Source organism: Geotrypetes seraphini, chromosome 8 (assembly GCF_902459505.1).
Source record: "Geotrypetes seraphini chromosome 8, aGeoSer1.1, whole genome shotgun sequence".
In the NCBI taxonomy this organism is placed as follows: domain Eukaryota; kingdom Metazoa; phylum Chordata; class Amphibia; order Gymnophiona; family Dermophiidae; genus Geotrypetes; species Geotrypetes seraphini.
Genome location: NC_047091.1, coordinates 13,645,654 through 13,666,678, shown reverse-complemented (window position 1 = coordinate 13,666,678; position 21,025 = coordinate 13,645,654). Strand labels below are relative to the sequence as shown.

At 41.4% G+C, this 21,025-nt stretch overlaps 1 protein-coding gene across 3 annotated transcripts in view; it reads left to right on the top strand.

The window, feature by feature from the left end:
* The window catches only part of HNRNPR (heterogeneous nuclear ribonucleoprotein R), a 160,173-nt gene that overhangs the window by 123,662 nt on the left and 15,486 nt on the right, over positions 1-21,025 (top strand). For 2 of the 3 annotated variants that reach the window (XM_033953569.1, XM_033953567.1), the window contains exons 12-14: positions 6,246-6,340; positions 13,646-13,686; positions 14,145-14,250. In XM_033953569.1, the coding sequence (XP_033809460.1) occupies positions 6,246-6,259 (14 nt within the window). In that variant the 3' untranslated portion in view covers positions 6,260-6,340; positions 13,646-13,686; positions 14,145-14,250. Of the gene's footprint in view, positions 1-6,245; positions 6,341-13,645; positions 13,687-14,144; positions 14,251-14,989; positions 15,176-21,025 lie in introns of those variants that run through there. The other variant, XM_033953568.1, reaches the window with a different exon arrangement.

Sequence of the window (21,025 nt, the reverse complement as noted above, 5' to 3'; positions counted from 1 at the left end):
ACAAAGCAACACTGACAGCAGATGTAAATTCTCAAAATTGACAAAATTCAATCACTAAATTCAAAAATAAAATCATTCCCCCCCCCCACATACATATACACACCTATGTTGTCTCCCTCCCTCTATGCTAAGCCTTACTTTACCTTCTGGCCTGCTCCCACCTAGCCATTTTATGCGGCCCCTGGTGTTACCTTCAGGCCGGCTCCCTCTTCCTCACTGATGCAGTGCACAAAGCTGTGGGCAGCGGCTCCTTGCACGTCCCACACCTCATCTGGAAGCCTTCCCTCTGACGTTGCTACATCAGAGAGAAGGCTTCCGGTTCAGGTGCAGGACGCACATAGGAGCCGCTGCCGTGGCTTTGTGCACTGAATCAGTGAGGAAGAGGGAGCCGGTTCGAAGATAACGCCACGTTGAGCACACTGTGGACCGGCGGTTGAAGAACACTATTTTGGGCCTGCATGATGCATGTGCCGGCCCTGTGGACCAGCAGGAAATTTCTGTGGACCGGCACCGGTCCACGGACCGGTGGTTGAAGAACACTGCTCTAGAGAGAGTCGCTCTCAAGCTATTCTATGTATAGCACAATATAATTTAGAAATAAATCCCTAGATTATGTCTACCAAAGCAATCTCCTTCCTAATATAGTATCTGATATAGTTCTGTAACCTCTGAATCGTTTTAGAGAGGTTTGTTCACTTCCACAGTTTACTACTTAGGTCAACTTGTATGAAGTCACAGTTTTGTTGGAATGTTTGTATGGCATCACAAATCGCCTGTGTACAAGAAAAATAAATAGCAATGCCTATTAAGGGAAGCAAAGATGCTTAAAGTAATTCATTCCCTGTTTTATTTAAGATTTTTTTGGAGGGGGATTACTCTGACTTTTGCTTTATCCAGTAAAACTACACTTGTGTTTATGGATGTTTATTTTTCTCCAGTGTTTTGTGCCCTTCTCCCAATATTGATAAACTTTTTGCCACTGCTAGTGAACATTGCTTCTTAGTGGTTTCCTGTTTAACCCTATGAATTCCTTTGTATTACTGAATAAAACTTCAACAGCAACTGGGTCAAAGTAAATGTAAAAATATCATATGAATGCTTTAAACATGCTAAGATTGGTTCTCCCCTTGCTTTGAAATGAAGCACAAGTTGGGGTGTTTTATTTTGTTTTTTTAATCTTGTGGGGTTAAATCCCTGCAACCTCTGTCTTTTAACAGAAGGGGGAAATTAAGACCAGCTCGCTGCCATACCAAAGATGAGGTTTGAATCCCCGAATCTGGCTAATGCCGTTTGGGTTGGAGACGGTATTCATATTCATGACACTTTAAAGGAAGAAGCCTGTCATTGCACAGTGGTGAATCTGGTCCTAGCTGCACAGACAGTTATTGTGATAGATGAATAGTGGTAACACTTAAAAAGAAGTGGGAGGTTCCCTGTGTAATTGATGAAATTATTAGCATCATTGTCACTAAATGTTGGGGTTTTTTTGTTTTAATAATCAAGTCCAGAGAGAGAAGGCAGTTGGAAGGCCAAGAGGGGAGGAAATGGTGAATGACAGGTATCTGCTTAGGAGCTGTATGCTATACAGCTCTCCCTCTGGATTCGCGGTTTCCCTACTCACGAATTTGGTTATTCACTTTTTTTTTTAACTTTTTTTTCTTTTTGCAGGCTGCCCGAACCTCCCTGGACCTTACCTGGTGGTCTAGCAGTGACGCAGGGCAGGAGCGATCTTCCTATGCTCCTTCCCCGTGCAGAGCCGTCATCAAAATGGCTGCCGTGAGGCCCTATTGTAGTCTCGAGACTATAACGAGAACTCACGGCAGCCATTTTGATGACGGCTTTGCACGGGGTAGGAGCGTAGGAAGATCGCTCCTCCCCCTCTTCACCGCCAGACCACCAGGTAAGGTCAGGGATGGAGGTGGGGGTGGGTCACAGCCGGCTCAAAAAATGATTTGCAATTTTTCCCTATTCGCAGGCCAGCTCTGCACCTAACCCCCACGAATGCAGAGAGAGAAGTATACACCAAGATTTTTTATTTTCCAAAATTTATTTTCAGGTGTTCATGGATCTTTTTTTTTCTCTCATAATATTAAAAGCAGGAGTTGACAAGAATAAAAGAGCAATAGAGTTCATATTTGGGGGGGGGCAGAAATAGCAGTAGTGTATTTGAACCAGAGATTGTGGCACAGCCCCCCCCCCAAAAAAAAAAAAAAAAAAGAAATCCAAATTAGAAATGAAACTTTTTTTTTTTTTTTTTGCTGTTTTTAGAGTCCATCATCATTTGCCGGATGTCGGCTTTTGTCACAACAGCATACTTACATATACTGGGTGGAAATGGAGAGAAAGCTTAGTGAGATGAGAAAGTACTCTAGAATGTAAATAATTTGTAGGAAATAAATGCAGACCTCTTCAGGTGGGTGAGGAAAGACATTTTAGCTAGTTATGGGATCATCTTACCTTGTCTATCCATTTGCTTTCAGTGCTCTTGAAAGGTCAAGCTGTACTTGCCTTTATTCTTAACTAACAGAATAGGTTTGGTGAAATATATTCCACACAAAAAAAAAAAGTTTTCAAGCATACCAACTTGGCAGTAGTATTTATTTTAGATTTAAAGAGGCAAGAAAATGCCTTCCCTTCTTCTAGATTTGCCTCTTTAACTCTCCAGTACTGCCTAGCATTTATAAGAGACTTCTTTTTTTTTTTTTTGGGGGGGGGTTCATTTTATTCACAGTCTAACTTATTATAATTAGTGTAACCCGTTCTGGGCTCCTCGGGGAGGACGGGATATAAATCAAACTAAATAAATAAATAGTGTTTGCCATTTTCAGTTTTTGGTGATGTTCATCAGTAAATTACCAGATTATTTTAAATTGAAGTCCCTCAGTTTATACTGCTGTATACTTTTTTCCATTAGCACAGAATTTTACTAGATGTAATTCCAGTAAGCCATTTTGCATTTTCAGCACTAAAGCTGAAGCAAATGTTATTTATTTTACCATTTATACTCTGCCTATTAACTAGGTAGATCATAAAACATACAGAATAAAGCAGCATAAGGCAAGACATTTAAAAAAAAAACCCTGTTATTTTCCATAATATATCTCAAAACTCAATTACATAGCAAGTATGATTGCACAAATGTGACCATCTCTGGGAAAAGGTGAAGAAAATATTCAGAAACAGAAAATGAGTTTTTAATGAATTCTGCTAGAGCAAACTATAATACAAAAGTCCAGACTCCATTGTTTTATGTGGGGGGAAAAAAAGGTTACAGAAGTTCAAATGTAACTTTTTCATAACTGCTTATGAACGCGTGCCATGAAAAATCAGCTATTCTCAACATTTCGGATCTGAGAATTTAGTCATCTTTTTTTCCAGAGACAAGTCACACATGTGTTTACCTGCTTAACATCCCCCCCCCCTTTTTTTTTTTTTTTTTTTACGAAACCACTTTTGGCTTTTATTATCAATGGCCACAGTGGTATTAGCTCCAACGCTCATGAGAGTCAGAGCTAATACCATTGCAGCCAGCAATAAAAAAGCCTAACGCGGCTTCATAAAGGGGGAGGGGTAAATTTGCGGTTTAAACTCTATAGACTCATAATAAAGCTGTTCAAATTATCCTATTGCACCATGATTTGACTCATAATAAGGACTTGGGATTTTGTAAAGCATTTTTCACATGTAAAACATGTTTTACATACACAAAATGACACTTAAATTGCACAGAAGTACACACTTAGAAAGAAGTTGCACAGCAACCAAATACTTACTTAACATGATTTGTACATAAGTCTTCCCAAGGGGATAGTTAGGGCAGAGCAGAGACCGAGTTGTGTAATTTGTAAAATAACCTCTTCGTGCACATATTTGCACCTGTCTGAAAACAGACCTAAATTTGTCAGAGAGCATTTCTGCTATTGAGGGTTATTGTAGGAGCCTTTTAGGGGTGTTGCCTTCATAAAATAGGGTCGATTTGAGACTTTTTTTTAATGGGCTGCTTGTTATATAGTCCTTTAGTGACTTTATTTTTGTAACTTTCAGCTTTTCATTTTTTTTAATTAGTGTGTGTATTTTTCATGTACATAACCAGTATTTGATGATGCTGTACAAAAAAAGGCAATCAGTAATCAAGTAGCCATGCTTATTCGGGAGAATTAATCAAGTTAGTCATGCTAATTTGATCAATTTTATAACTTTATCATCCACTCCATCTACAATGCTGGGCAGCTTTTATATTAACATACATAGTAACATTGATTAACATAGAGATATCAATAAAAATTAAACTTTAATGCAACAAAGTAGGATTTGAAAATTTTTCAAAAGGACTGCTGAAAAAAAGGCACTTAAAAGTCATGTTCTGAAGGAAAGTAGCAGTTGAATTAGCTGCAGATGTTGCAGCAATGAATTCACAATGTAGGGACTGCCACCATAAATACTGTCTATATTCGCTCAGTTTTACTTTTCTTAAGGATGGAATTTCAAGTAGACTCTGGCTCTTCAATGAGTAGAGGTGTAATGATTGAAAATATAACATATTAGTATTGTAAACCGCTTAATACTCATGTGCAAGCGGTATATCAAATATAATAAATCCAATCTTTCAAATAGAGGAAATACAAAATGGGAATTCATCATTTTGTTTGGTGTTTGAAAATATACATTTATTTATTGTCCTTGTTTCTAAACTACATTTTTCTTTCTTTTTTTTTTATTCTGATTTCAACCTGGTTTACATGGTTGGAAGATGAACCCTGAAATATTACCAGACAATTTTTTTGTATTTTAAATAACCAAAAACACTACAGACTTGGTGGATCAGCTTAAATATTATAGTTAAAGCATATAGTTAAAGCCATATTAGTATACTACTTAATGAAACAGTTTGGGGTTTTTAGATTAATCTTTATTTTAAGAAGCATGGGACGAGGGGATTTGTAGAATGTCATCAGGCAGTATGTACACAGCTGGGCTAGAAAAGGATTACATTTTTTTTTTTTTTTACTGAGAGGAAACAGCACAAACTCCCCAGATTCATCAGAGCTGAAATGCTTCCTTGGGATATTGGCATTAAAATGTTGCTATTCAGTCTCACTAATAAATATGGCTACTTTTTTTTTTTTTTAATGGAACATAGGAAATATAATTTTTTTCCAGGGAGGTTGCTCCTGATACTGTCTTTCTGTTCCCCTATTTAGATTTATTAGAAATTTATTAACCACTTTTATAAAGAGGTTCATCCAAGATAATTTCCCCTTGTGTGGAATTCACAGTTCTAAGGGGCTAAGCAAAATCCTCATGCTCCGTGAAGGAATTATTTTCTGCTTCATCTTTAGTCATAGAGAAAATAACAACAACAAAAAATTCCTCTGCTGTAGCTGTATACAACTAGTTAGAAATAGGACAACAGCAGTAGTTCACATGTTTATACTGTCGAACCTGGCTATTACGAAAGCACATTATAATGCTAGCATGTGCTAAAGGAGTAGGGCATGTTAGTAACTAGCCAATAGTGATGGGGTTTTTCCCCCAGTACCATTCATATACAGTGAACCTTTCAGCATAACTGACTTAATCAGTAAGCTTTTAATGCTTCTTTAAAAAACTCAATTTATAGAAGAGTACAAATCCTATCCTATTTGAGCTGGGGAGCTTAGTTTTTCCTTGCACATATAAGCATTGCCCAGTCTGTTGCAGACACTTTTAAGATATTACATGGCTTAGAAGAACAGGGACTGCTTCAGGTAAATTTGAGATCTGGGTCTATTGGATGTACTTGCTACCTTGTTAAAAGATGGCATATAGAAATAACACCAAATTTGGGATAAATTTTTATTTTTTGAGAGCCTTGTAGAAAGAATGTACCATATTTGTAAAAATATTTGCTTTGTTTCATGTCGGAGCTTCTGCTAACTATGTTTACTTTGTACATGAGCCGTGAACTTGATTATATGCTGTAACGCAACACAACAACTTTGGATTCTAAAATTTTGTTAAAAGATGCAGCTAAAACTGCTTTGGATCTTTACCTCTCAAGAGTCCCATCTTAGTAAGCATTAGAGAACATGGCATTTGCTGCAGTTCCTATTTTTCTGTGGTAAAGCTGTTCAGTTTTTCCTGTCCTAGTTACCAGAAGCTCTAAGTGTGCCAGTGATAAGCATAGAACTGTCAGATGCTGTCCAGAATGTGCAAGAGTTCTGTTCATATTTTTTAATTACTGCCTTTTATTACCTGACTATCAGGGAAGCGTGATTGAGGCTGCCCTGACCTGAAATTTCATGATGCCGACTTTGCTAGGTGGGGTTTCGCCAAGGACATTAGCCAGCAGGATTGCTTGGTAAGAGAATTTCCTTTTTACAGCACTGCATTTTCTTAAAATGGTCTTGCTAAGGTATTTGAATGAGTCAGTTTGCTTAATGAGCAACTTTGTGATGTGGTACTCATTCTTCTACATTGCTATGATGAAATCAAGAAAATCAATCCAAATTTATCTGTTGTAAGCATCTCTTGCTAAGTGTGGTATACATATTGATTGGATATCTATATTGTAGTATAAAAGTAGAAACCTATAAATTCCAAAGGTGATTTACAGTGGAATTAGTGCTCATTGTAGCTCACATTGGGCCCAGTAGGCTATGATTCTATAGTATAAATCTTAAATGTCTATGCAGTTGCATTACATTTTTTTGTAAATTAATTTCTCTTGTTCTGTCCCTCTGTAGGCTCCTGTTTTCCTGGCTTTTCAAAACCAAAATATTTTAACCCTATAAAAATATTTTAATGTATTTGAAATATAGAAAATGACAACAGAAAAAAAATCAACCTTTCTAGACAACCGATTTGTATGACTCCTTTCCCTCAGGCAGTGGCGTACCAAGGGCAGGGCGGGGGGTGCGGACTGCCCCGGGTACCAGCCCTAGGGAGGTGCAAAGCCGGCCAGGTCCAGAACCTCCCGCGCTGCTGTAAACGGCACCTGCACCTCAGTGCAGCTGCCGTACTTATTCCAAAGCAGAGTCGGCAGCCGCGCTGAAGTGCAGGAAGGTCCCGCGATGATTGTCATCTGCCGCCTCTGCTCTGGAAGACGTAAGTGACATCGAAGGGGGTGGACGGGCAGCCACAGTCATCATGGGAACTTGCCGTAACTCCCTACATCTGCCGGCCCACTCCCTTCGACGTCACTTATGTCTTCCGGAGCAGAGGCAGCAGAAGCAGTCATCATGGGACCTTGCTGGTTTGGAGGGAGAGAGGAGCATAGAAGGGTGGTGGAGGAAGAGAAAGGGGCAAGGGTGGTGGAGGGAGAGAAAGGGGGCAGATGCTGATGGAATTGGTGTGCAGGGAAAGGAGAGAGACATAAGGGGGAAGGATACTGGATGGAATTGGGTTGGAGGGAAAGAAAGAGGGCAGATGCTTATGGAAGTGGGGGGAAGGGAGAGGAGAGAGTGAAATGCCAGACCATGGGGGTGTGGGAGAGGTAAGGGAAGAATTGGATAGGAGAGATGCCAGACCATTGGAGGAGGGAAGAGAAAAAGATGGATGCCAGACCAATGGGGGTGAAGGGAGAAATGGAAGGGGGGAGGCATAAAGTTTCTGGAAGGGGAATAGAAGGAGAGAAGTTACCATATAGAAGGGTCAGAGAGAGGGTAGACAGTGGATGAAAGGAAGTGAATAGCCAAACGCCCTCGTAAAAAGATGATCCTTAAGAAGAACTTGAAATTTGAAGTATGATGGATCAGAACGCAGTTCTAATAGAAGCTAATTCCATACCATCAGCTTGGGCAAGAGTATACTGGCAAGTTATAGAGTTGTGCACTCATTCTTGTGGTCACTGAAAGTGTTCTCTGCCTGTATCTGAACTGGTTTAGCAGGGTTCAAGGAAAGGACATTAGCAGATAAGACCAAATTTCAATGTTTATATTGAATTTATAGGTATATTTTGGACACCACAGTTGATGCAGTCATGCTTCACCTGCAGGCAACAGGATACTATGTAGGCATTATTTTTTAATCAATTCTAGTGCAATAGGTGTGTCATTCTGGACCAGATGGACATTCATTATGAACCCACAAGCTGTTCAGAAGGTATTGATCACAGTTTTCAACTACTACTCCTTATCCAGTGCACTGTGCTGCCCCCTTCAGTTTTTCATTGTGCATGCAAGCTGGAAAGTGTCTTTCTGATCTGCCCTGTTAAAAACTTTTTTATTTTCTGGTTTTTAGTCTGAATTTTGGAGGTCTTGGTGCTCCAGAGGGCCTCAATGTTACTGAGGCAATTTTGCCTGGGAGAAGAATCAGACTAGTCAGCTGACAGGCCAATCCCTCGGGTACCTATTCAACGAGCCTGCTTAAATATTTAAAAAGCTTGGGGTCTGTTCCCCTAGGTGCTAGCTCTAATTAATTATCAGGAGCTTGAGCGCAGGCTGCTCCCTCCCCCCCTTGGTAGTGGTCCATTTGGGCTTTCAGGGTGTCGGCTGCGTTCTCTCTCTCCCCTTTCTGTGCAGGTCCATGGGGGTCTGAGACTTCAGTCCTGCTTTGGTCCGACTTGCAGCCAAAGATCTCATTGTTTTGGAGCTGGATGCTGCACATGTGTGCTGAAGCAGCCTGAGACACCATTACAGCACAGTATGGCACAGTAAGTACCTCCTATTGCAGTCTATAGACAAAATCAGTGAGGGGGGGTCTTTAACAAATGTATTTTAAAGGTTTCTGAGACTTCCCAGAGGGTTGCCTTTTTTAGGTATTTTTGTACTTAGTGACTGTTTTCAACCTTTTTTTTTTTTTTTTTTTGCAAAAACATTGCTGTGGCGGCCATCTTGATTTTCCCAGTTTTGTTTTTAAAGTCTCCATCTGCCTCAAAACACTTAGTTTTGTCTTAAAAATGTTAATGATGGACTCCTCAGACCTTAATACGCCTATATTATGCTAGATTTGCTCTGGATGGCTGATTGAGGAGCACCCGTGTGCCACGTTCCTTGGGACACATGAGGGGAGGGTGGGAGCCTCAGGCTTAGCCCTCTAAGATGTCTCTAGAATTGGAAAGCCGTAGAAGATTGTGCCTGTGTGAAGTAAAGTGCCTCCAGAACCCCGGAGTAGTGGCTTGATGAAGTGTAAAGGCGCAAACGCCACCAAGCCCACTAATAGGAAACTGGAATCTTTCATGGGGTTCCTGGAACTATCTTGGCAGGGGTTCACCACTGATTTTATCAATTTCATGTTGCAGGCCTATTTAAACAGTTTCGCCACAGCAGTATGGAGACATGACAGAGGTAGTGCAAGCAAGTCTGCTCACAGGGAGCGCGCACTCCCCTCTGAGCAGGGTCCTAATTAAGAGGACGAAGTCCAGTCAGATCTGGACAGTACAGATGGGGGAGTCTGTTTCCATGCCTTTACTTTCTCAGAGTGCATCTTCGCTGATGGATGATACAGGGTCCCAAATAGGGTCTAATAGCCAGGAGGCGATGGTAGCCCTGGATCAGGGAGATGACTAGTCTGTAAGTCCACAACGTTACTAGAAATCATTACAGACTCCTAGTGAGAATTAAATCTAGAACCCCCGACCACGTCAAACACTGTACTGTCGTGGAGTGGGGTGAAATCTCAGCCTACATCATTTCCCTGACATCCTGACATTAATGTATTAGTCATAGAGCACTGGGTGGTAGCACAGGTAACTAAACACACCTCTCTCCCAAGCGAGGGAGGAATAGTCTTAAAGAATTCACAGGATCGCAGAGTGGAAGTGATTCTGAAAAGATAGTTTTAGGCATTGGCCTTTGGCATAATTCGTTTGTGGTCTGTGCCTGCCATACCAAGTTGCGGAGGAGTCCCTCTGTGGATGACAACCCTCCCCCCAGCTTCAGTCAGGGGTGGATTATATAGTTGATGCACTATATGATATTATATCGGAGTTATGAGCAAAGTTTATTCCATCTTGGCCTTGGCAATGAGTGGGAGATTTAGCATTCAAGGCTACACTTAGTAAGCTGTCCTTTAGAGGGCAGATGTTAGATCTCATCAGACCACTGGGTGCTGGATATCATTTGGGGAGGGTACATCCCCTAACAGACTAGTTTATTTTCTTCCTGGTGGGGTGCCCAGAAAAATCATGCAGTCTTAGCAACAGTGCAGAGACTCTTAAAAATTCAGGCCATAGAGCCAGTGCTGCCAGAAGAATCTGGTTCGGGCAGATACTCCATATACTTTGTAGAGTCCAAGAAAGCCTCCGAATATTGGAGACCCATTTTGGATCTCACATATGTCAAAAAGGCACTGAAAGTTCCATGCTTTTGCAGTCATCACAGTGGTAGCTCTGGTGGAATTTCTAGCTTCCCTAGACTTGACAAAAGCCAATCTCCACATTCTCATATTTCCAGAACACAGGAGATTCCTGAGATTCCATGTGCTAGAGAGACATTATCAGTTTTCAGCATGCCCCTTTGGGTTGGAACAGCACCCCCACATATTCACCAAGGTGATGGTGGTGATATCAACGCATCTCCACAGGGCATGGTTGCAAGTGCACCCATATCTGGACAACTGGCTGATCAGGGTTCTGCCATTCTTTTTTAAGGAAAACAAACAGTGATTCAAGTGGTCCAGCTTTTACAGAGCCTAGGCTGGATAGTGAATTTTGGAAAGAGCCAACCGGTTCCATCCCAATCCTTGGAATATCTGGGAGTGCTATTCAACAAGGCAGAAGGCTGGGCTTATCTTCCAGAAGCATGTAGAAAGAATCTTTGCATGCAGATAATGGGACTAATGGCCAAGCCAGTCCCATCTGTGTGGCACTGTCTTCCAAATGCTGGGCTCTAGGACGGCCACTATAAATGACGTCACTTGGGTGAAGGCTCACATGCACCCTCTCTAGAACACGCTGCTGTCTCGGTGGTCTCCACAGACAGATTCCCTTCAAACGACTCTCTCCTGAACTCTGGATCCCACCACAGTTATGGGTTGGTAGCTTCATCCACAGTCTTTATTGTGGGGTATGTTCATCAGGATAACTTTGTGGGTGATTCTCACAACAGATGCCAGCTTGTTCAACTAGGGATGCCATTACAGTGAACGCACAATACAGGGGCAGTGGTTGGCTTCCCAGAGAAAGTGGTCCATCAACATACTGGAGCTTCAGGCCATTTGTCTGGCATTACAGAAGCTGCAGAAGAATCTGGAAGGACAGGTGGTCTGTTTTCTGAGACAATGCTACAGCAGTGGCATATGTCAATCACCAGGAGTGCACAGCTGAGCCTGGAAGGCCACTTATTGTTCAGTGGGCAGAGCTTCACCTAACAGGTGATCTCCACAGCACATGTAGAAGGAGTGGATAATGTCCAGGCCAATTACCTCAGCAGGTAGACCTTAGACCTAGGAAAATGGGCATTATCCGCAGCAGCAGCATTACAGTTCTTCTATGGGTGTGGCCAACTTTCAATCTGATGGCTACTGAAAGGAACAAGAACACGGACTGGTTTATCAGTCAAAGTGGACCTATTGCATCTTCAGAGAGACAAGTGTCTCAAACTGCAGGTGCAGCCCGATCTATCTCAGGGCCCATTGGTTATAGAAGATTCAGATTGCTTTGATCTTACAGTATGGCTCTAGAGCACGTGGCGCTAGAGCGCAAAGGATACTCAGAGGTAGTCATTGCTACTTTCCTCAGAGCCAAGAAGACTATGACTCTGTCCGCTTACGCTAAGGGATGCGAGAAGTTTTAACACTGGTACATGAAAGAGAAAGTGGAGCTGTTTAGTGCTCTGATCTTGGTGCTAGCATTCCTCCAAGCAGATCTCAACAAAGGCTTAGCAGTGGTGTCTCAGGGTCCAAGTGGCAGTCCTCTCGTGCTTCAGAGCCCTTGAACGTAAATCTCCTCTAGCTTTGCATCCAGACTTGGCCAGATTCATAAAAGGGGCACTGAGGCTCAGAGAGCCAGTAAAAACAACTGTTTCTGTCATGGAACCTTAAATATGGTTTTGCAAGGCCTCAGTCAGGCCCCGTATGAGCCTATTCAGGAAGCATCCTGGTTGGATCTAATCATTAAGATTGTTTTCCTCGTAGCTATTACGTGAGAAAAACAAATCTCAGAGCTGCAGGCCCTTTCGTGCAGGGGACCATTCTTCAGAATCACGGAGGTGGGAGTGTCCTTGCACATGGTTACAACCTTTTTGCCAAAAGTCATTTTGGCATTTCATGTCAATCAAGAGATAAGATTACCAGTGTTCCAGACCACAGGATGAAAGAAAAAGGTCCGGATTTTAAGAAAGCTGGATGTGAGGAGAGTCCTCCTATGTTATCTAGAGGTCACCAGTGAGTTTCAACTGTTGGATCATCTGTTTGTGCTCACTATTTAGGCTAGATGCAGTAAACCGGTGTCTTAGCCATCCGTACCCATCTTGATATGGTAGCTTATCTCGTCAGCATATATTGCCTGTGGCAAGCAATCGCCAGTCTCCTTGAAAACGCATTCCACAAGAAGCATAGCCTTTTCATGGGTAGAAGCTCGGGCATTTGCACCTGGAGAGATTGTAGGGCAGCGACCTGGGCCACTCTGTATACGTTTTCCAAGCTCTACAGAATGGAAGTGGCAACATGGAAGGGCAGAGTCTTTGGATCCTCAGTGTTACGAACAGGCGCAGAATCTCACCCTAGATTTCTGGAATTGCCTTTGTACTTCCCTACTATACAAAATGATACACCTATTGCACTAGAAAAAGAGATTAGGTTCTTACCTTGCTAATATCTTTTTTAGTAGATAGGTGTGTCATTCTGGAACCCTGCCCTGTCAGTTAATTCTGCACCTGCCTGCTGTCTCAATCAGAAGTTGAGTCAAAACTGAGATTTTGATGTCAGTCAGACCTCAGGGTATGAGGAATAATCTATTGCTATAATTCATTGGGAGACTGAGCTCCATAAATATTCTGATTGATATGGTTATTTCAGTGTTTCGATTGTTCATTAAAATGTTTAACATGTTTGTTTTACGTTCAGAGCTAAACAGATTTGTAGATCAGGGAGTCTCCCCATATTCCTCCTCCTTATCTGTTACTATATAGTGCTAGTGCCTGTTTTAATACAAACTGAAGAGGGTAGTAGAGCCCTCTGGAGAAGGAGATGGAGTTGAAAACCTGGAGTGGATTCTTTCTGCATGTCTAGCGAGCATGGGGAGAATACCCTACTGTCCAAAAAGATACACCTATCTACTAGAAAAGATATTAGCAAGGTAAGAACCTAATCTCTGTATTAGCATGCACTATATCAGTGGTCTCAAGCTCAAGGCCCGGGGACCACATGTGGTTCGCCAGGTACTATTTTGAGGCCCTTGGTATGTTTATCATAATCACAAAAGTAAAATAAAACCGTTTCTTCATCATATGTCCCTTTACCTATAAATTACAATATTATTATTAAGACTTAGCCAAAAGGAAAGATTTATAAACTATAAAGAGTTTCACCTCATGCAAAATTGTCATTTCTTTAATAAGACATTAACTATTTTTTTCTGAGGCCCTCCAAGTACCTATAAATCCAAAATGTGGCCCTGCAAAGGGTTTGAGTTTGAGACCACTGCACTATATTTCAAATTTTGCATGCTAGTTCATCTGAATTTCTTATTTTTGTTCTCATTCCTTTTTTATTTTCCTTCATCTAGAATGCACGATACATTTCTGTTGAAACTTCCATCCAATAAAGGTAGAAAATATAAGCAAGTTTTCCATTCTATGTGTACTTATTTTGCCACTGAAGTTTGGAATAGCTTACCTATAACTATTAGAGCAGAGTCTGACTATGAGATTCCGCTTAGAACTGTAGGATAATGCGGGCTATAAATACTTTAAATAAATTAAGAAGCTAAAAAAAAATTATTTGATAGATTTTAGGGATTTGTACAAGATTGTATTAAGCTGTTGTAAATCCCTAATTTGATTGGATGGGCTCTTTTTATTGTAAAATTCCTTGAACCTTTACTGGTATAGTGTGATACTGGAATTGAAGATTAAATTAGATTAGATTGTGGATAACCTGAAGGGCTAGGTGTGTCCAGAATACTAGGTTGAGAACCTCTGATCTAGTAGTTAGAAGTTACAAAGTTGTCGTGTTCTGTTGTTCATGGCATCCAATTTTTTATTTATTTATTTATTTTTTAACAGATGCAATATATGAGCTTGACAGTCAGCTCTGTAGCACAGAATGATCACCTGATGCCTATTTTGGCTAAAGAAGTGGACTATAGATAATTCATTGAATGCTCACATGGTAAGCCATCTTCTCCAAGCCCAGTTTATTTGGGGAAGCAAACCAGATAGCACAATTTCTATGCAAAAGCAGTAATGAATCACGTGTATAATTCAGCTACTGTTCACACATTTATGGATTGATTTTTCGGTAGCAGAGTACAATTAACAGAATGCATAAAATATTTGGGAATAAATATTCTTAGAAGTCATAAAACTGGCATTGCATTTTTAGGCATCTGAAAACATTCCCATAAGCCCATAAGAGGGCAGTGTTGCTGTTCCCACCAGAACATTTAGAAATTGAACACATTACTTTATGTTCAGATAACCAAATGAGGTTTGTAAATTTGTGCTTATAAGAAAGACATGCCAAATCTAGTTGTTCAGGGCAAGAGTCATGCATTTCACATACTTCTTTCTTTTTATATACAGGGACTTTATCTGTACCTAGTGGGTTTACAGTCTGAGTCTGTCATTTGGACTAGCTCTGTATTTCTCAAAAGTTCTAGTGATTATAATAGATCCTTTCTTACTGAAACTACCTCTTTCCCTTTATGACATAATATCAAAATTATGCAGAGCAAGAGACAGCTATTCAGGTTTTTCAGAGCATTTGATGGGCAGTTAACTGGGAAGTGTTACTTCTTTAAAATATAGTTACCTGGTATTTTTAGGAGGGGATATTAGATGTTTCTGTTTAATTGCAGGTCAGTGCTCATCCAAAATAAAACATGAATTTTTTGTTTTATCTCTTGCAGGAATATGTAATTTATATTGTAAAATCTGAGAATTCTGTGGCCATTGAGAGAGATGCTTTCTTGTGGGCACAGATATGACCACACCCAAGGACAGGCATGGACTATAAATGAAAATGTAAAACAAAAGACAAAATTTATATAATCACAGATATTTCAACTACAATGGACTAAGAAAGAAAAGCTAATCATGGACACTCATTATTAGTACAAATTAAATGGATGTTTGTTTAATCTATATAGTACAAAGTGGTTTGTGAATAAATCATCATTTAAACCCAATCATAATTAATGGAACGGCAGCATTCAATTGGAAAGCCTCACCCAGGCAGCAGAGAACACTCATACCACATACACACTGTCCTAAACAATAAAACAATTCTTTTGTTTGAATTTGCAGAATCCCTACAGCACAATACCTCTATAAATCCTCATCGAGGAAGTCCTGCTTTAAAAAATGAGGTTTTTATCATAACCTTGCATTTCTGAACATATATTATAGAAGCATGATGGCAGATAAAGGCCAAATGGCCCATCTGCAGTAACCATTATCTCTTCCTCTCTAAGAGATCCCATTTGCCTATTCCACACCTTCTTGAATTCAGACACAGAAGCTGTGGGGTAAAATAGAGTGACTCAGGGAATGTCTTTCTGAAAGAGATGACTGCAGACATTTCTTATAAACAGTGTGAAACTGGCTATGTTTTAAAGAAACTTAAGTGTTCTCCAGTGCTCGGAAGACAATTGAAATAAATATGAAAATCATTCACATAGCTTATCAAAAGGTAAACTGATTTGGCAGAAAGATGTTAGACAGGAGTGTGGTGCCTTCAAAGGGACATATTTTTGTCCATATCAAAATTGTGATGATTGTGCTTTGTTTCTTCAAACACTAGCGAAACAAACTATATTTATCTTTGAACAAGCAGGCAGCAAATTCTCACAGATGGGTGACATCATCCACAGAGCCCGGTATGGACAGTGCTAAAGTGTGCTGTCACTTTAAGCTTTAGAAAGCTTTAAGACTGCCCGCACCATGCATGCACGAGTGCCTTCCCGCCTGACACCAGCTTGCAAGGTCATCAGTTTTTCATTTTCTGCAGAGTGAAAAGACGTATTTGGACTTTGTCCAGTCAAGTTTGCTTTCCTGTCTTCATTTTTTTTTTTTTTACTACTTTCATTATTATTATCATCATCTTAGTTGTTTTTTCTTTTAAAACCTTTTATTTCTAACAAGAAATTCCTTATGTTCACCATTGAGGCCTGTAGGCAATTTTGAAGCCTTTGCCCTTACTGATGGCATCAATGGCTTTTTGGCCTTCTTTTTACTCGACTTGTGGTACTCTGTACTTTTTTCTTTCTTGCTGGAGCTATTCTCGTTCTTCCAGGGCCATTTAAAAAAAAGAACAAAAAAACAATTCACCAACAAACACCAAAATGTTTTGATTTTGTTTCTTCATATTTTCTTTATAGGAAAACATTAGACTTGGGGTCAGGTGCTCAGCAGATTGGACTTCTATGTGGTACTGACCCCGTGGATCTGGCACCTCCTTCCCTGCTTGTAACTTACATGCTCCTGCAGAGGCAGTGATTCACACAGGCTGGCTCAGGGCTTTCCTTCTGCTGCGTCCCGACCTCCATTGCAACTTTGTTTGACACTAAACAGGAAGTTGCAATAAAGACAGTTTGATGCAGGCAGAAGGAAGTTCCTGAGTTGGTCTGTGTGTGAATCACTGCGACTGCAGGAGTATGTAAGTTACAAGGAGGTGCCAGACCTACTGAGAGAACAACAGGAAGGGGAGAGGTACGGGCTGAACCCATGGAAGGAGGGGTGAGCTAAAGCCTGGAGGGAAGGGAGAAAGGTACTGAGCCAAAGGGATGAAGTAAGGAGGAGTTAAATTCTGAGCCTACAGTAGGAAGGAGGGCATGCAGGTGAGTCAGATGCTGGAAGGGTAGGGAGAGAGAAGCTGGGTTTGCTTGGAGAGGAGAGAGACACATTGGTATGGAAGAGAGGGGAGAAGCTGTGACACAAGGAGGTAATAGAAGCAGAGGGGAAATGATGTGCAGTGGGTCATAGGGACAGGAAATGGAAAATGCTGCATGGATCTGGTATGTGGACACAAAGGGACAATTCTAGATATGGGGGTGAGGATGGGAACAGGGGGGGCAATGCCAGACATAGGGGGGGAATAGGGGACACAGGCAATGTTGCTCACAGGTAGAGGGATAGAAACTTGCAAGACAGATACACAAAGATGGAATGTTTAAGGGTGGGGTCGGGACACTGAGGGCTGATTCTGAAACTGAAGGCAGAGAGGGGAGATGTTAGGATGGTTAAGGTCGCAGGAGGAGAATGGTGGACATGGAAAGAGAAGAAATATCAAATGGACAGGAGACTTCTAAAATAAGGAGGAAAAAAACAAACTGGTACCAGAGCAAATAGAAAAATAAAATATTCAGACAGCAAAGGTAGAAAAAAGTATTTTATTTAGAAATTAATTGGAATATGTCAGCTTTTGGAAACAAATTTGAGGGTGTAGAAGAATCAAAATATCCAAGTTAACAAAATCACACTTCACTAAAAGTTGCTGGACACCCCTTATTACACTAAACAGTAACAAAGGAAAAAGCCTCAGATTGTAGGCGAGCACTGTTCAACGTGCACTACCTGACAAGACATCACAGACATAAAAATCTTTGTTAATCTATACTGAGTGAAGCTGAAATACCACTAAAAAAATACAGATTATAAATGTGTTTCAAATAAACATCAGCACACTGACCCCTGATATGAGCCAGCGTTTTGTGGTAAATGCACCACTTTTTCAGGACAACAGGACTCTAACTTGAATAGTGCTGACCTACAATCTGACGGCTGCCTAGCAAATTTTTTTTTGTATAAATCTTTATTGATAAACTGTTCACATTACAAAAACCATTTATACAATCATAAACCCTAAAGAACAGCCTGGGCTAACAAGAAAGTCAAGTAATTGAAAGATAATAAAAAATACTGGTAGAATAATGTGTTATGCTTGCAAAATAAAAGCAGGTGACCAATACATTCAAAATAACATGTTAACTATTGTAATGGCCATAAATTGTGAAAAAGGTAAAGATGCATAGCTAAGAAGAAAAAATGAGATAAGAAAGAGGAGAAGGCTCCTCACTCCCATACCTATGAAACACATGACTTGAACACTGGAAAATGAACATTAGAAGAAAGCACTCTGCAAATCAGTGTTCCCTCTAAGCGGGCGGGTGTTGTGAGCAAACTTTTTTCACCGTGAGCCAAAAATATCGGGCGCCAGCAAGTTATGAGCCAACTCGCCCGATTCTCCTCTCGCCGCCCTGCCATCTGCCGTACGCCTCTTCCGATCGTGCGCTGTGACGAGAAACGTGTGCGCTGCGATGTAATATTTTGTGCGCCAGCGCACGCCAGCGCAGCTTAGCGGGAACACTGGTTCAAATGGTTTTATTTATTTCCCCAAATTTATTTTTGTTATACGCATTGAAAATATTTGATATTGCGTTTAAATCAAAATCTCAATAAACTTGAAACGAGTGCCCGTGAGATTGTGGGAGGGTTAAATACTCAAAACTTAGAAGTTTTTGCTACGCCAGCTTTCTGGTATCTTTACATACAGTGGCGTACCTAGCATATGTAACATCCGGGGCCCATCATTTTTTGGCACCCCCCCCCATCTGTAAGAAAAACATGATTTTTAGTAACAAACCACACGTCACACATGAGTACCTAGGAAAAGGCAGCATCTTACATATTGCAGTGAGCAGTACATCAATACACCCATTGTAAAACTAAACAAGCCAGACCAGCACAGATCAATCCTACACCGTCAATCCTAACAGAAAACCATGTCTTTCGAACACACAGAACACAGAAAACACCTTCGCCTAGTAAGGAATATGTAATCACAAACTAACCCCTCCCTCTTTTACAAAACTGTAGTGTGGATTTTAGCTACGGAGGTAACAGCTCTGATGCTCATAAAATTCTGAGCATCAGAGCTGCTACCACCAAGGCTGGTGCTAAAAACGCTTCACAGTTTTGTAAAAGGGGGGATAAAATAAAAATACATAGACAAAGGTTAAATTGAACCAGCAAGAAGCTGGACTCTGCATACAATGCTTCACAGAAACAGTGACACATGTCTCCTAAAGCAATAAATAAATAGAAATTTTTTTCTACCTTTGTCTTCTGTGGTTTCTCCTTTCCTCATCTTCTTGTAACTCTCTTCCTTCCATCCACTGTCTGCCGTCTCTCTTCCCCTATATGGCATCTTCTCTCCTTCTATGCCCCTTCCAGAAACTGTATGCCTCCCCCTTCCATCTCTCCTTTCACCCCATTGGTCTGGCATCTCTCTCCTCGCCTTCCCTCTCCCACACCTCTCCTCATAGTCTGGTATCTCCCCTTCCCTGATTCTCTGGCATCTCTCGCCTTTCCTTTTCTTCCATCTTTCGCTCCCCCTCCATGCTCTCACATCTCCCCCTTCCTTTTCCCTTAGACTGGCATACCTTCCTCCTACGCTCCAAGCCCTGGCATCTCCTTTAATTCCCTCCCTCATCTTCCTTCTCCCTCCAGCTGGGTACCGCAACACTCTTCCCTGCAGCTCTGCACTTCCCCACAATTGCCATGCTTCGGTTCCTCTTCTTCCTTCCTTCCTCCCCCCCCCCCCGCGGGATCCTGCGGCACCATCAACTCTTACTCCCTCTAATGTCGGCCCTGCAGCTCCAGACTTCCTCGCACCTTCTCCCCTCCCCCTTTGGATCGCTATTATTTTAAATGTTATAGCCGCGGAGCTGTATCCATCAGTGGAGATGTCTAACCTCGGCCTGCCCCGGAACTCTTACTGCAGCAGACGCCCGTCTAGGCAGGAACAGGAAGTCACTGTTGCAGTAAGAGTTCCGGGGCAGGCCGAGGTTAGACATCTCCACTGATGGATACAGCTCCGCGGCTATAACATTTAAAATAATAGCGATCCAAAGGGGGAGGGGAGAAGGTGCGAGGAAGTCTGGAGCTGCAGGGCCGACATTAGAGGGAGTAAGAGTTGATGGTGCCGCAGGGTCCCGCGGGGGGGGGAGGAAGGAAGGAAGAAGAGGAACCGAAGCATGGCAATTGTGGGGAAGTGCAATCCCCCCAATGCGTCCCCTTACCTTAACGACGCGTGTGTGCGCTGTGAAGAGAAACTTTGCGCTGCGATGTAATATTTTGTGCGCGAGCGCAGGCCAACGCAGCTTAGCGGGAACACTGCTCTGCATACCTTAAGCTTTTTTAAGTTTTAATGAGCCTGGGACCCTCTTATTCCCCCCCCCCCCCACACACACACACATTTAAGACTCCTGAGTTCCAAATGTCAAGAACACATTTTTTTTTCCTTAACAAACAACAAGCTTTATGATTATCTTTCCCACTATGCTGAAATCTAGCCTGCTCCCAGTGAGTCATTTGTAGCATAAGCTTCTGCCAATGTCTTAAGTTGGTGGATTCTCCCCCATCCAATTCTACAAGATAGGTTTCTGATAGTCTGGTCCCAATCTAAGCCCATCAATAACACCTTGTAAGACCATTCAGGCGAAAAAGCTTGCTTGCCAGCATCAGATGGAGCCACAAATCATCCAGATAAGATAAGGTACAAGGCACGCATTGTCCAAATTCTACAGATGCAGTCTTTCACCTACACATATTCAGAGGTGAGGGGCCTCAGTGTTGGTAAAAGATGATCTTGTGAACATATATTGCTTGTAACAAAAAAAATTCCAAGAAGCGTCAGGTGGGAAGAAATGGTGTTTAAAACCTAAGTTAGACCACAGGTCTAAAGTAGTAACAGGGATAGCCCTACAATCTCCTATATAAAGATTCCTCCCAGCAACCCAAAGGGGCAGCTTGGGGAGCATGACTATTATGACCAGAAAGGTCAAAGGAAGCTCCCGCCACCTATTGCATAAAGATTTTAGATGATCTAGCTTATCCTGAATGTTCTTTTTATATGTAACTGTTATGTCCAAATTCAAATAAAT